Consider the following 17,541-nt stretch of genomic DNA (forward strand, 5'->3'; position numbering starts at 1 on the left):
TCCCTTGTTACTCTGTCTTCTGCAGAGGCATTGAGTACATGCGTTTTAGGTTCATAAGGATTGCTTTTTATATAATTATACAAAAGTATATTTGTGTTTTACATAACATGCCTTCTGTTGCCATTGCGTATGTTAGGGTTTTGTGTGGCGGGGATAACTTTTATTTACGCTGGCCTGTGAATTTGGAACATGATGGGTGTAAGAGCGAGGTTAGGTGCACCATAAACCCGTTTAAGCACCCCAGTTTTGGTTTTGCCACTGACCGTTTCAAGGTGGTGCCCCACTGTGTTCCAGTATTTGTTTGTTTTGTCCTAGTGCTTTTGCTTTGTGTGAGAGTGTGTGTTGGTGTGTTTGCTTTGAGTGAGAGTGTGTTTGTTGGTCGCGTGTGCGTCCGCGTGCTGAGTTAGCGCATGGGGAGGCTGCGTTTTTGGAACGTGGCTTTCCCTGTTGGATATATATATACTTGTTTCATTTTTTTACATATTTCCAACTATTTGTCAGAGAAAAAACATGCAGTTCAGTAGGCAGGTGAATAAAGGACTTTTCAGTTTGAATACAATAAAAAATATCAGTGCGCTTCAGCTGTATCGTGTAATTTTGATACAAAATATAAATAGCAGACCGCAGAAATGCTGTCATTTACGCCGATGACGTCATATTGCAAATAGGCAGTGGCTAGGGTTACGTTACCGTAATCCTAGCCTCCGATTCTAGGATTACGGAAGTTCCGTATTTCTAGACAACCCTGTGAGAATAGGCTAGGATTACGGAAGTATTTAAGAGGAATCAAATATATATATATATTAGGACATGCATAAATGATGTTTTAAACTTAATAGCGACTTTTTATGCCTGTCGTATTATTTCGTGTTATCGATCTGCCATTTTGGGTTAGTAAAAGAAGAAAGAGAAAAGAAAAAAAGTAGAGAAGAACAATTAAAAATGAAAGAAGAAAAATGCAAAATCATGACTATGTAATAATAACGTACTCTAAACAAAAACAAAATTACAACAATATTTTTAAAAAACAACAAAAGAAAAACGATTATTTTTTATGGAAATTGAAAAGAAAAAGAAATGGGCCATGAACTGAGCACCTCCTCGTGATGTGGCCCGGATATAGTTGGACAATTATGTAAACATTGAAACATTACTATTTTCATTAAGAAGATTTTAACTTTTATCATTCATAATCATTCATCATCATTCATCAACAGTGCATAAATAATTGTTCATCTATATTTTACTAACCCAAAATGGCGGATCGATAACACGTAATAAAAGGGCAGACATGAAAAATCGCTATTTTAAGTGAAACAAATAAGTTAACAACATCATTTATGCATGCCCTAACATACATATTTGATTCCTCTTAAATACTTCCGTAATCCTAGCCTATTCTCGTAGGGTTGTCTAGAAATACGGAACTTCCGTAATCCTAGAATCGGAGGCTAGGATTACGGTACCGTAACCCTAGCCACTGCCTTGCAAATATGTTTTGTAGCATTCACGTCGTAATTCACCCATTAAATTTTACCATGTAACATCAGAACGGAGACGGTTGATAAAATTTTCAAAAATATAAATATGTACACATTTAATTTGTCGTAAAAATTGTCGTAAATTATCCAAATGTCAACATTTCCGGTCTTACTCAATGAACGCGTTACGATCATGTATCACTTTGACCAATACGCTCCTAAATAATCAAGACTTCAAAATGGCGACCCCAATGTCAGTTGAAGACGAAATTTACTTATTTACTAATTTTTTTTTAATATCTGTCCGTTGTTTTATTGAACAATATTAGGCGATACTTTTCCTTTTGGTTGTGTCTAACGGGACAGGTAGAAGATACATTGATTTGAGAACATGTCAGAGGACAGATATCAAAATCGTTCAGTCCTGGTTGACTTTAAGAACCAAGCCAAAGAGGACAGCGTAGGATCCTGTTGTGAAAGGGATGAAAACCAAACATGCAAATTAAGTGTCTGAAAAAAGTCGGATGATAACATCTTCGAATGAAACATTTTATAATTTCACCGAATACAGTTCGAAAATTGCACAAAACTAACGAAGTATGTATAGCATCCCCATTAAAATCAAGTTTTGATATACCTTCTCCCGGAAGAATTTATTTTTAAATTTCTATTTAATTTTTAGATCTAGACTAAAACTGAATTACGGTAATGAAATATACGCAGTTTACAATAATTTTAGCCCTCTTCAACAAGTTCATTTGTAATATTTAAATTACGATCAATGGAATCCTCAAAATTACTGCATGTCCTGGAAACCGAATTCATATCACATAAAATAATTATTAAATAATACATCTCAATCTTACAATACTAGAATTAAAGTATTAAAGTAATCTCTCTTGTCGTAAATCTTTGTATGTATGCAAATTATACCATTTTTGTCGGAAATCTGACGTAAATAAAAGAGAGGGATTATCTTCGTCACTGGTTCACATGCTATTATATTTAACAATGCTACTAGTAAAGCTTTACTAAAATAACATGTAAGAGAACTGTAATTTAACATTCTCCCTGGTAACAGTTCTTTATATCAAGCTAGGTGTTGCACATTTCATTACCTCTCATGAACAGACTCAGTCAATCAGAGTCTGCTATTATTCTGCTTGGCTGTATTCTTTACTTCCAAGGGATCTTTTTTACAGATTTTAATACTAGTAAGTATCACAACAGCAATCTTTAATTGCCGTGTGACGGCTGTAAAAAGTCTCACCGTACTTGGATTCAGCGTCGTTATATTTTCTGGTCCTTTCAGATCATGGAGTCAATTCAATATTTGTGTAATAGAGTTCCGCTTAAGTCGATGATAGGGTGCGTTGGAGGAGTTGCGCATCTCATTACCTCTCGTGAACAGACTCAATCAAACCGAGTCTGCTATTATTCTGTTTGATTGCATTCTATGCTTCCAAAGGATCATTTTACAGATCACAACAGCAATCTTTAAGTGCCGTGTGGCGCCTGTAAAAAGTCTCCCCGTACTTTGATTCAGTGTTGTTATATTTTCTTGTCTTTTTGGATTATGGAGTCCATTCAACATATGTATAATAAAGTTCCGCTTAAGCCGGTGCTAGGGGGCGTGAGAGGTGTTGCACATTTCATTACCTCTCATGAACAGACTCAATCAAACCGAATCTGCTATTATTCTTCTTGGTTGCATTCTTTGCTTCCAAAGGATCATTTTACAGATTTTATTATTGACTGCCTTAAGGGTTTCCTATCAGTGCACACAAGAAAGTTTCATATAATATCATATAGTTATAATGTACTTGACGAAGGGTATATCTGGTATATCTTTCCTTGTTCTGTTTCTATTTATGGTTGACCTACTTTACAATATGTGGCTCTGACTGTGTTTGTTGTGCTCAATGTTTCCATGTAGTCTACTCTTCCCCGTTAATGTTCATATCTGGATTTTGCAAAGTGAAGTCAAAATTCACGAAAACCCCAGATATTGTGTTTTGGTGGATCAAACAATAGTGTCCTGAAAGCAATAATTGAATCGTTTCCATTGCAATAGAAGGACGTCTCATTACGTAATATATAGAGATGTGAAAATGCTGAGGCATGCATCTTCCGTTCAAGTCTGTTTGCTTAATCCATTTTAATCTTTTTTTCACATTTAAAGACGGGCTGGATCCCAGACAGGGTCCATATCCTCAAAACAGTTTTCTTTTTTGTTTTGTTTTCATAAACCATGTTTTAAAATGTAATCTGCGAATCTTAATAGAAAATAGTTATATAGTGTTTTGCTTTATCGTTTAATTGTTTTCTTAAGATTATTTTAGTTACATACTATAGTATTGATGTAACTGTATTTATAAATATATTTAAATAATTACAATATTAGGGCTGAAATTTAACATATAGACATGTCGTGCGCAAAGTCATTAAATATACTAGCAAAATTGACCATATAACGTGGGACGATATAAAAGTTAATAAGAGGAAGGAAAAATTTGTGTTTAGGCATGTCAGATGAATAACACATCCTCTAATGTACGTCAAGACCATGTCAGTTCTGACTACTTCAAGTACTCCTCACACTCATCCCTCCACAAAAGATAATAGGTAAGAGTAGATTTCTCGGAAGCACAGAGCACCACAAACACAGCCTCAGCGCCACGCATTTGCAAAGTAGGCACACGGCAAAAAGAATCTGTAACGGAAAATAACATAGACGGGTAGCTTCAAAAATCCAGTAAGTACATATTAATTTTATGCAAAATATAGAAAAAGGAGAGGAAGAGGTAGGGTGGGTGGGGGATAAAGGGGAAAGAGGAACAAGAATGAATATTCAAAAGGGAATGCTACGTTCCTCAATCACAGTTACCCTACAACGTAAACCTGCGCAGACACTCGTGTATAAAAGTTACACACACACACACGCCTGCACGCACACTACTCACGCACGCACACGCACACGCACACACACAACTAGCTTACATAGATAAACAGACAAGTAAGATATAACAACACTGTAGGGCACCGCCCAAGACACACAGACGCACATACATAAGCAGGAAAAAAAACAAAAATCGGGCACCGCCTTAGGATTCCGGCAGCCAAAATTAAGTTGGGCACGATAACTTACTCATAGTAAAAGGGGAGGGGATGCGAAAGCAAGGGAGCGCAAATGCAAGGGGAAAGGATGGGATGGAGCGCGACGATAAGGGGCGTGAGGAGAAATTTTAAGTGGAAAGAAACGCTAACAACAAACAAGAGATGCAATATACGCAACATAAAGTAAAAGACCGACAGAAAACAAGTTGAAAATAAGGGCACCGCCTTGGATCGGTCAGTAACATATACAAAGGAAACTGGGGTGGGGGTTAAGGGGGCGCGTTAAACGCGTTTATGGCATGCCAAACTCGCACTTGAGAAGGGCTCTAACATTAGTGAAAAAATACCAGATCATATTAAGTAAAACATGAAATTATGGTAAATCTAAGAGATAATTACACCAATGTACAACAACACAATGTAAATAAAATTATTCCCCGCTGAGAAGGGCTCTAACATTAGTGAAAAAAATACCAGATCATATTAAGTAAAATATGAAATTATGGTAAATCTAAGGTATAATTACACCAATGTACTCAACAACTTGTCTGAAGACAGAGCACCAAGAGCCTAACTATTAAGGGCACGACTAAGAAAGCTGCAAGACAAAATTCCACTTCCTCCGTCCGTTTTATGTAGGATTTAGGAGAAAAGCATCAAGAAGTCTTGCACTTTGTTAGTCATCGAACCATCAAATAGGAAATAGTAGCGATTAACTGTAGAGACGTGAATCACCAAACATGCACTGTGCTTCGCGATTTTCGCATCGTGTCCTCTTTTATAAACTTTTTAACACATTGTACAAATAAAACACACAACAGTACTATGAAACAGGTTACCCCCTAGTTTTACACTGTTTGACACTGAGTCCTTTACGAAGGCAGTGCCACGGCTCAGTTGTTAATTTATTGCAACTGTTTTTATAATGATTTTACTCTTTCTTATTCTATAAAATTTTAACAACTTCTCACTGTTGCCGAAAGAATTGTCTTTCTGTTTATATATATATTATCCTCGCGAACGCCGATGCGTACCCTGTTCGTGAGGCGTGTGAGGCACTTTGAAAAGAAAGATAGTCAGATTTTGCTAACAGCGATTCATTTAGGGAGAGGACATACTACATTTTAATTTTAGAACCAGCTATTATTTCTTTAAATAGCGGAGCTCTGCATCTCTTAGATTTTGTACTGCTTTCATATTGATATAAATGAATAGGCAACTCTCTTCCTTGAACATCATAGGCTAGAGCCACTGGTCATTTTATACTAATCCAATCCCTTCTTTAATTCATATAAGCATTTTATTAATCTTGAGACATTCTTTCAGTACATATTATTTCAATGATACAAAAACCATATATAGTCAATTAGTATAATACAACATCTTACTAAAAATAATGATACACTGAGATTTTAATAATAAAATAAGAAAACTAATGTAGCTTTTTAACAACACCATCTGAAACTACTCTCATGAAAACTGACGATGAGCATTAACGCACGTGTAGACATTCACTCAATGAAACATAACTACTATTTGGAATTTCACTATGGACGTGATCTAGCTATAATATATTTCCTACATCCGTATATGACTCATTATACCATGTCTTATCAACAACATCGAACACGTAAAATGCTGTTACTGATTTGCGGCAAAAGGTATAGATTCATTGAAACATATGCTGTTAAATCTGTGATGTTTCCAATCATAAAACTTGTCTGAAAATCAAGCATTACATTTTTTTTCTGTTGAATTTGATATATATTCAAATAACTGACTGAATACGTCAGTTTAGGGTATAGTAAGTATAATAGATGTCAGTGGGTCTTTGGTCTATAAATACCATTCAAGAATTTAAAATTAAACGAGTAGAAGTGTTTGAAGAAATCTTGTAAAACGCCAGTCTAGATATCGATAATCCTTTATAGAATTACTATTATTTGCTATCTGACATATCTAATGAAATAAATCGCATATTAAATGTCATCTCCCAATTTTAAGGTTATTTGACTATACGTTAGGGCCATTTCAGATTTCTTACAATGGGTAACACAATAGAATTGCCTACCAACACCAGTTTGGACTACTTCATATTGTTATAGTAGCTGAGTAGTCATTTTCTATGGAATCTCGGTGCGACATGCGTTTTGCTATTTGGGTTCCGTTATTTGCTTATTGCGTTTTGCGCTTTTCTTTTTGACATTTGCTATATGCTTCGCTATATTGCGTTTTTTAAGCAATTACATACACATCTACTAAAAGCGATAAAAACTCCTACATGGGTTTTTAAAATATGAAATCAATGAGGTTTTAAACTGAGACAGTGGATTCAATTGTATTTTATGGAAATCATGTGCGACATGTCTTTTGCTATCTATTTTTTTATACGCCCGTGAAACAGGACGTATATATTTTATTGGAACACATGCGGCGGGCGTCCACTAAAGTTGTCCCCTCTCTAACTTGAGAAGTTCTTATGTAATGTCCACTAACTTGACCACAATGTTTATAGGCATAATGTCTTAGCTAAGCTCGATAACTAGCTGGATTTTCCTAGTGACTCTGGAGTTATATTACTCAAAAATGAGTACTCAAAATTGAGTAAATTGACAGTGTCAGCTCTCTAACTTGAGCAGTTCTTATCCAATGTTCATTAAACTCGGTCACAAGGTTAGGAGTACAATTTCTCGGCTAAGTATGATAACCAGTTGCATCCTCCACGCAAGTCTTTTTGAAGGTTTGGTCCAAATTACTCAAAATTGTGCAGATTGACAGTGTCTGCTATCTAACTTCAGCAGTTCTTATCAAATGTTCTCTAAATTTGGTCACGATATTTATGGACATTATATTTCAGACAAGTCCGATCGCCAGCCGGATACTCACTGTCAATTTTGAGTTATGGCCATTGAATTCCTAAAAACTGCGAAAAATGACATTATCCACTTAATAACTTAAGCAGTTTTTATTCAATGGTCACCAAACTTAGTCAGAATGTTTATTGGCATATTATCTTCGACAAGTTCCCTAGCCAGCCAGATACTATTTGTCACTCTACAAGTAACAGTTTGCCATTCTTGTTATTTGAATTTTTAGCGACATGCTAATTGCGTTTTGCTATTGTTTCTTGCATTTTGCTCTTTGTTTCTTGCGTTTTGTTCTTTGTTTCTTGCGTTTTTGCTCTTTGCTATATGCATTTTGAGTTTATGGTTTTTCTTTTTGTTTATTGTGTTTCAGTCTGACTGAAATCTTTTCCTAAATTGCCACATTAATAAGGTCGTGTTCGTCAGTTAGATTAATTGTGTTTATTATCTAAAAAAGAACTAATACATACAATTATATTACCATGTTTACAATAACGTTTAAAGCAGTTTCTAAAAATAAAAAATCAAGCACATATTGAATTTTAGCAGCCGGTTCTGTGCCTTAAACACGACCGTCGAAGAAAGCAAAACTCAAAAAGTTAAATACAGACAGCAAAATATGAAATGCAAGTAGCAAAAAGCAATTAGCATAAAGCATGTCGCACCAGGATTACATTTTCTATGTGCAAACTCTGCCACTGTTTTAACTGTTTAAGATATTTGTTTGAAAATCCGTAGGAATGCCGGCCACGCCATGCCAGTTGTCAGTTGCTAGTTGCTACTTGCCAGTTGCTACTTGCGAATTTGGTAAAGTTTATATGTATACCCTCGCATTTGTCACGACACGTGGTAATTAGCAAGTGGCAACTGGCAAGTGGCAAGTGGCAACTAGCAACCTGCAATTAGCAACTAGCATGTCCCTACCCGCATTACATAAAAACAAAATCCCATAACTATGCAGAATTTTTTTCCTGAGGTTACTACTGATGTTTCATTAAATTGTGAGCACAGCTTCAGGAGGGGAGGCGCGTACAAGATTGCATATGCAGACTCTATGTATATAGTATAGTAACAAAAATCAAAGTCCCGTAACTCTGCAATTTTTATTTCTGAAAAATGCTAACACGCACCATTCACAACTTCTGTTATTACTGATCACTTGTGTGAAGTTTCATTAAATTGTGTCAAGGGGATGAGAGTTGGTGCGCACAAGATTGTGTCTATGGACAGACAGACAGACAGACAGCAACCGGTATACCCCCTAACAACGAATATGTTCTCATCTCTCATTATCATTGTACGATAGAGTACAATCATAGTTAGCATATATTTTAACTAAGAGCGATAAAACTACAGTTACATAAAAGTATATTGGCAAGTAGCAAGTAGCTGTTGTAGTTGAAAAGGTCAATAAAAAGTTTTCAAATGTCTGGGTGGCTGGGGATCTTAACTTCCCAAAAATGGACCGGGACACCAGCAGCCCATCCCCAGAATGTAAGCACCCCACCTTCTACCGTCAGGTTATTGAAACATTTAATGATTCAAACCTAACCCAAATGGTCAACTTACCAACTAGAGGAAATAATATTCTAGACTTATTCCTTACTACAAACCCAACTCTAGTAAATCAGGTCAACATCATACCGGGCATCAGTGATCATAATATAGTAGAAACAAAAGTCAATACATCCGCAAGGATATGTTACCAGAAGCCTCGAACAATTCCCTTGTATAAAAAAGCTAACTGGCAGGAAATAAAACAATCATTAATTGACTACCACCAGGTTATGACCAATGAAGGTAAATACTCCACACTATACACAGAAGAGTTATGGGAAAATTTCTCAAATACCCTAAACAACCTTACAGAAAAATGGATTCCTTCCAAACAGTCAACTATAAGAGATCACCTTCCATGGCATGCATTTCCACTACCGTCCATGAACAGGCTCAATCAAACCGAACCTGCAGCATTTTCGTTTTTGTCGTGTTGAGCGACCTGTGAAGTTTCCACTTTTCTCTATTTCAATCAGGACATTAAGAAACTAATCAGAAGGAGGAACATAGCTTTTAAAAAGGTTAAGAAAACTAGCTCATCTTCTGATCGAAAGAAATTTCTAGACTTAAAGCATTTAGTGCGGAAAAAGGCCAAAGAGGCTTATAGCCAGTATCTTGAGCACATCCTAAACCTGAATAACACTGATGCCTCACTCCCCAAATAAACCAAATACTAAGAAACTGTACTCGCTCATTAAACACTCGAGACAGGAATCTTCCTCTATCCCTCCCCTTAAGTATGAAAATAAACTCCATCTGGATGATCAAGCTAAGGCAACAGTACTGAACAAACAGTTTCAGTCTGTTTTTAGCCCCAAATCACCACTAAACCTCGCCTCGCTCAGTATAATGAAACTAACCCCAGATGGAAATTCAGTCCCTACTATGCCAGATACTAGGATAGGTATAAATGGTATTGAGAAACTTCTCAGCAACCTGAACCCCCATAAGGCCAGTGGTCCTGACAAAATCAAGCCTATAATACTTAAAACACTCTCTGTAGAACTATCTCCCATCCTTGAGGTCATATTCCAGAAATCCCTGGAGGAAGATCACTTCCTCCCCAGTGGAAATCCGCATATGTTGCCCCCATTTTTAAAAAGGTGATAGGTCAAATCCGGTAAATTATAGGCCAATTTCATTAACATGTGTCCTATGCAAAGTTCTTGAACACATTGTTTCCTCATCAATTGTTAAGCACTTCACCATTCATGGTATTCTGTATGACCTACAGCATTGATTTAGGGAAAAAAGGCCATGTGTTACTCAGTTATGTTAGTAAATGATCTGGTCACCTCAGTCTACAAAAAGAAACAAGTAGATTTTATACTTCTAGATTTTAGTAAGGCTTTCGACAAGGTTAGCCATGAGAAAGTCCTACTAAAATGCATGAATATGGAGTCAGAGGTAACACACTAAGATGGGTCAAAGGCTTCTTAGATAATAGGATCTAGTCAGTAGTCCTAAATGGCACTACCTCTGATGCCATCCCAGTATCATCAGGTGTCCCGCAGGGGTCTGTACTTGGTCCCCTGCTCTTCCTAGCTTACATAAATGACCTCCCACAAAACATCAGTTCAAAAGTCCGTCTGTTTGCAGATGACACGGCAATATATCTAACATTGTCATCTGCAGGCCAATCTGTCACTCTCCAAAATGACCTAAAACTTCTAGAAAAGTGGGAGTTGGAGTGGGATATGGAGTTCAACCACTCCAAGTGTCAAGTGATCCACGCCACTAGAAGGAAACATCCTATCCCTACCCAGTATTACCTACATGGAGTCCAACTTGAATCGGTCAGCTCCGCTAAATACCTAGGCGTTGATATCTCAAATGACCTATCATGGGACAGTCACATAAACAGGTCAACCAAAAAAGCTAACCAAACCCTAGGGTTCTTACGAAGAAACATTAAGGTCAAATCCCAATCCATTAAGACCATTGCTTACCAGACTCTAGTCCGACCCAAGCTTGAATATGCCTCCGAGGTATGGTCGCCCCACACCCAAACCCAGATAGACCAAATTGAAAGCGTCCAAAGGAGAGCCGCCCGTTGGACCAAGACTGACTACAGCCGTACTTCTAGTGTAACAGATATGCTACACTCCCTAAACCTTCGTCGACTGGATTTAAGGCATATAGATTCTAGGTTATCACTCTTCTCATGATCTGGTTGCTATCCCAATCGTAGATTACTTTACCCCCAATGACCCGATGTGTCCACTATGGCCATTCCCTAAGTTATAGGTTAATTACTGCAACCACTGACTATTACAAGTTTTCTTATTTTCCGAGAACTGTGTACCATTGGACAAACTAAAATGCATCATTTATGCATTTAAATAAGGACTTTAATTATTCTTTGCATCAGACATTAAACTTAATATTCATAAATTTTATTTTTACTCATGACATTAGTGTCAGGAAAACTTAAACAATTTGGGCCGAATAAGCCAAGTAAATTCGGTCCGAATCAGCCACGATCCGAATCAGCCTGTTTCCCATTGGAACCAACTTCCCCCAGTGTCGCCCACCTCCCTACCCTAGAGCAGTTCAGTGCCTCAGTTTGCAGCCTTGAACATGTCTCGCCCTAGTTATCCTGCTAACTCAAGTTTTAACATTTTATTTCACCAAAGTTATTTTTTTAGTTTCTTCCACTCTAAATTTTTATCACTATATTCTTTCTCTTTATGATTTTGACGCGCAAAACGTCTACGTCCCCGCAAGGGGTTCGACGGTTATGGAAGATAGATAGATAGATAGTAGCAAATGGCATGTAGCAACTGGCAAGTGGCAACTAGCAATTTGAAATAATCACACGCTATGATCAACTCTGAACCGTATGCATGTAAAATTTTGCCTTTAGTAAGCGGCAATTAGCAAATAGCAACTAGCAAGTCGTGACCGGCAGCGCAATGTAGAGATAACGAATCTTGGACGTTTCGACCCCAAGACATTTCGACCCCAAGACATTTCAACCCCAAAATTTAATTTTCTTGGACAATTCGACCCCAAAGACATTTCGACCCCTCAGAAATAGTTGTATGTTTTCATTTTATATTTCTTCCATTTTGCATATTTTAGAAAATATGAATATATAGATCTATATAAATATTCTATTTTTAAATGAATCATATACAAAATACATGTCAGTGAATAAACCGCGCTGACCGGAAAGGACCGGCCGTATGTTTATTATTGGAACTAATTGAATTATTTCTTCATGTTTAATTTGATAATTTAAGAAGAAAATATATTATGAAAAATCAGTTTTTAAAAGAATTATATCATATTTATATATAAATATAAAAAAGTTTACTGCATTTATTGCCAAAGCACAATTAATGTCCTTTGAATATATGCGGCGTAACAAACATGCCTCTGATTAGTCCTGACAGAGTTTGATTGGATTATCACACCTATTGATTACATCAGTTAATCGGTATATTTGTAAGCACACACAAGTGACATGTGACAAATAATGTCTAACAAGGTAAGTGCAGTAAAATATGATAAGCTTTTATTTAATTTAAAAGCTAACAAAATTATGGCGATTGTGGTTCATCCACGAGTGCGCAAATTTCCCGTGCGCTCAACAAATTTCAGCTTCGTATAAAAACGTTTTGCGCATTTTATTTTCCTTTTGTAAATTAATTATTTATTAGAGATATGATTGAATTCTATCATAAACCCTAAAAATACGATTTATTAAAGAAATACCTGTGTACATTAGAGAATTTTAGGACATGGAAATTTCGAATGCACAAATTTCCAGTGCGCACGCCGATTTTCAATCATGTAGTAACGCGCAAAAGTATTTTAATTGCCTTTTGAAAAAATTATTATACATATGTTTGAATTCAGTCATAAATCACTTCAAAAATACCATTTGTTGAAGAAATACGGGTGTATTTCGGTTATGGCAATTTCCCGCGTGGTCGCCGAATTTCAATCTCTTATAAAAATCGTTTTGCGTTAAAGAATTTTTTTTATCCTTCTGAAACTTATTATTTATATTATACACGAATGATTGCTGCAATAAACTCTACAAAAATACCATTTATAATAAAATAAGGGTGTATTTCGGTAATGGAAATTTCCCGCGCGGTCGCCGAATTTCGATCTCGTATAAAGTCATTTTGCGTGAACGTATTTTATTTTCCTTTCGTCTTTTTTTCATTTATGATATATACAATGTATGATTGAATTATTTCAAAAAACCTTCAAAACTACCTTTAACTTACAAAATACAGGTGTATTCCGGTTATGGAAAATGTATTCCGGTGTATCCCGTTTTTTAGGTGGATTCCGGTTTAATGTGTGACCGAAATCGCTTGAAGTTGTTAAAATCATACTTTTAAAATCATACTTTAAATCACGTGTATTTGCTAAAATATTTAATATAGAAAAAAGTAATAATGCTGCCACATTTTCCTTACAGATATGAAATATGATATTTTTCCCCCGTTTTTAACAGAACAGTACTCACATATTCTTATATTTTGCAGTAACGGGGATTTCGTGTTTGATATTTTACAACTGGAAGGAATGTCGTTCATAGAAAAGAGCAGTTTGTAAATAACAAAAATCATATTCTGTATTCTGTAAAGCAAATACTTTATGTGTGCGTCAAAATCGCTTACGAAAATAAGCAATGTTGTTTAATTTCCTATTTTTTTCTTTACATTTTCGCCAAAATTAAAGATAATGTGGACACATGTATATAAATATCCGATGTCACAACAATCGCTTAATTGATTGTTAATTGCAATGCGCACTGCAGATAAATATACACGTGCTCTATATCAACAAACAATTAATCAAGGTGTGATAATCCAATCAAAAGTTCACGTTATTTATATTTGGTTGAATCCCATAGAAATGAGATGCATATATCTTTCACCAAAAAAAAAAAAAAAAAAAAAAAAAAAAAAAAAAAAAAAAAAAATCAAATGAAAATATTAAATAAATAAATAAATATATAAAGAGGTATTATAGATGTGACTTTATTAAAGTTATTTTCATAAATAAAATCAGCGAAATCGGCCGATGATTTAAAAATCTTTTCTTTTTAATATAGCCGTGTACTAAAATAGTCTTTAAGATGATTTGAAAATATAAATAAACACCAAGTATGAAAATATGTTATATGGAGGTTATTCTAAGATAGATAATCGGAACGATTTGTTCATAAATTATTTACGTAATAAACGCAGCTGATACATAAATCCCGTTATTTTCGTTAATAAAAAAAATATAAATGATGATTATTTCGTTATTGTGACATAAAAATGACTCATTTTTCATATGAAGGCAGGTACTAATATAGTCTTTAAGAAATTAAAAAAGAATTTTAGAAAATAAAGAAATTTAGACAAATATGGCTCATTTTCATTAAAAAAATCTTATTTTCGCGAAAATAACCGTATTTTAACATTTTAATTGGTAATTAAGCGTTATTACATTTTGAAATTGCTCAATTATCTATAGATTAAAGCTTAATTATAACAATGACGGCATTTTTAGATGTTTGCAGGCATATCATTGAATGGGGTCGAAATGTCCAAGGAGTTGGGGTTGAAATGTCTTGGGGTCGAATTGTCTCTTGGGGTTGAAATGTCTTGGGGTCGAAATGTCTTGCTAGCGAGATAACTTCATCATCATCATCATCTTTGATAATGGCAAGCAGTCCTGTTGGACTATAATGGCCATGCGTGGGGGTTAGTAAAGTGAAAGATTATCAAGCCTCCCAAGCTACTCAATCCACCCAGGAGGACATTGACAATGTGATAAAAAATAGTGCAAAAACCTACTCAAGCCCTTAAAGCCTATACATTGCATAATCTACTATGTACATGGTGAAGAAACAAGAGAGTTAGTACTGTTAAAAGATAAAAGCATATATGTACTGTCTAGGGGATGTGTGGTAACACAGTCAGTCCCGACTTAAACACAGCGTTTGAGTCAGCACTGACTAAGTGCACCGGCAGTGAGTTCCATTCAACTATTGTCCTAGGGAAAAATGAGTACTTTATGTAGTCAACTGATGAGTGTGGTATATGATATGCTAGTTGATGGTGATGTCTGGATGTTCTTAATAGTGGATCCATATATTGTAAAGGTATTATGTCAACAAGCCCATAATGTATTTTATGGAAGAGGCTAAGACGGATGTTCTGTCTTCTGCGCTCTAAGGACTCCCATTGTAATTGCTGTAGTAATTGTGTGCAACTTGATGCAACAGTCCTCCAACGTAAACCGTATCAAAACATCTTGGTGTACAAACGCTTGAAAATGGCGGCGAACGTCAAACAACAACTTGCACAACTTGCAAATTTGTCTCATTCAAAGGATGTCATTGAAAAGTAATTAGTAATTTTACTGTGTTTCGTTTACAAAGAATGTTTCCCTCTTTGAGCCGCTGCTTACGTTGAACATATCGAATTACATCCCTCTTAAAAAGAGAGAAAAAAAGGGGTATGACTGAATAGCGAAATCTAGTAGATTTCGCGAAATCTAATCAAATTAGCGAAATCTAGACATAAAATGTAAACTAATGTATATTTTTAAAAATCCTTTTAAGCTTTTGTTAAAAGTGTAAATCTACGTTTGCATGCCAATTTTCAAGAAAAAATATTTATATTTAGGGTGGTTTTGAAGCGAAAAACGTATACGGGTCTAGATTTCGCCCGATTCTACATGCGCGGAAATCTCAAGTGTCAGGCAAAATCAAGATATAAAATCTAAAGTGATGAATTTTCTTTCTAAATCTTTTTAGGTTTTTATTAAGAATATATTTATAAGTTTGCATGTCAATTTTCAAGAAAAAATATTTATATATAAGGTGGTTTTGAAACGAAAAACGTATACGGGTGATGATTTCGCCAGAGTTTATATGGACAGAAATTTCAAGTGGCAGGCAAAATCTAGACATAAAATTTAAACTAATGAATATTTTTAAAAATCGTTTAAAGCTTTTATTAAAGATATAATTTTACGTGTGTATGCCAATTTTCAAGAAAATATATTTATATTTAAGGTGTTTTTGAAGCGAAAAAACGAATACGGGTCTAGATTTCGTCCGATTCTACATGCGCGGAAATCTCAAGTGTCGGGCAAAATCAAGATATAAAATCTAAAGTGATGAATTTTCTTTCTAAATCTTTTTAGGTTTTTATTAAGAATATATTTATAAGTTTGCATGTCATTTTTTCAAGTAAAAATATTTATATATAAGGTGGTTTTGAAACGAAAAACGTATACGGGTGATGATTTCGCCAGAGTTTATATGCGCAGAAATTTCAAGTGGCAGGCAAAATCAAGACATAAAATTGAAAGTGATGGATATTTTTTGAAAATCATTTAAAGGTTTTATTCAGAATAAATTTCTACGTGTGCATGTCTATCTTCAGGAAAAAATATTTATATTTAATATGATTAATAACATATAATGATGTTGATTTCGCCCGATTTTATATGCCCTGAAATCTCAACTGTGAGGCAAAATCAAATCTTAAAATTTTAAGGAATGAGATTTTTAAAAAAAAAATCCTTGTGAGCTTTAATTAGGAATATATTTCTACGTATCCATTTTAAGTTTCAAGAAATAATAATAATTAGTGTGGCTTTGAAAAGAAAGCCTATGAATTTGCCTGATTCTATATGCGCAAAACTCTCATTTTGTCAGACAGAATCGAGACTTGTATTCTTAGGTAATGAATATTTTAAACCTCATTTTGAGCTTTTATTCGGAATGTATTTCTACCTGTCCAAGTCAAATTTAAAGAAAAAATACTAATATTTAGCATGGTTTTGAAAAGAAAATCCTATAAGAGTGTTCCTTTCATCCTATTCTGCGCGGAAGCAAAATCAAATCGTTAATTATAAGTTTGTATTATTTATTATATAATTCCACATTTATATGTCGAAAAATAGTATTGTTTTGTATTAAGTATACGTGTGTATCTTGATGCATTATTCCAATATTAAATCTAAATTGGGTTTTAAAGTTGCTACTTATTTTCATAATAATCTGGTAATTTAATCAAATAAGGAAGGTGTGATAATAACTGGACCGTGTTGCAGTGGGACAGTGTTACATGCAATGCACGCGGTGGCAATATACAACACAATACACAAAGCTTTTATCAGGAATATAAATATACGTTAGCATGTCAATTTTCAAGAAAAAATATTTATATTTCTGGTGGTTTTGAAGCGAAAAACACAATTATACGGGCCTAGATTTCGCCCGATTCTATATGAGCGGAAATCTCAAGTGACAGGTCATAAAATTTAAAGTGATGGATATTTTTTGATAATCCTTCTAAGTTTTTATCAAGAATACATTTCTATGTGCGCATGTCAATTTTCAGGAAAAAGTATTTATATTTAGTATGATTAATAAACGAAAAACTTATACGGATGTGATTTCGCCAGAATTTATATGCGCTAAAATCTCAACTGAGAGGCAAAATCAACTCTTTTAAGTTTTAAGGAATGAAATTTCAGTCGTGTAATTT

General features: G+C 34.9%; 1 protein-coding gene across 1 annotated transcript in view; it reads left to right on the forward strand.

Moving 5' to 3' along the window:
- Positions 1-15,282: 15,282 nt before the first annotated feature.
- LOC123563399 (COP9 signalosome complex subunit 4-like) overlaps positions 15,283-17,541 on the forward strand; it is a 30,487-nt gene continuing 28,228 nt past the window's right edge. Inside the window, exon 1 of the mRNA XM_053531232.1 lies at positions 15,283-15,384. Within this exon, the coding sequence (XP_053387207.1) occupies positions 15,314-15,384 (71 nt within the window). The 5' untranslated portion in view covers positions 15,283-15,313. The remainder of the gene's footprint in view (positions 15,385-17,541) is intronic.

The sequence above is a fragment of the Mercenaria mercenaria genome, chromosome 2 (genome assembly GCF_021730395.1).
Source record: "Mercenaria mercenaria strain notata chromosome 2, MADL_Memer_1, whole genome shotgun sequence".
NCBI lineage: Eukaryota > Metazoa > Mollusca > Bivalvia > Venerida > Veneridae > Mercenaria > Mercenaria mercenaria.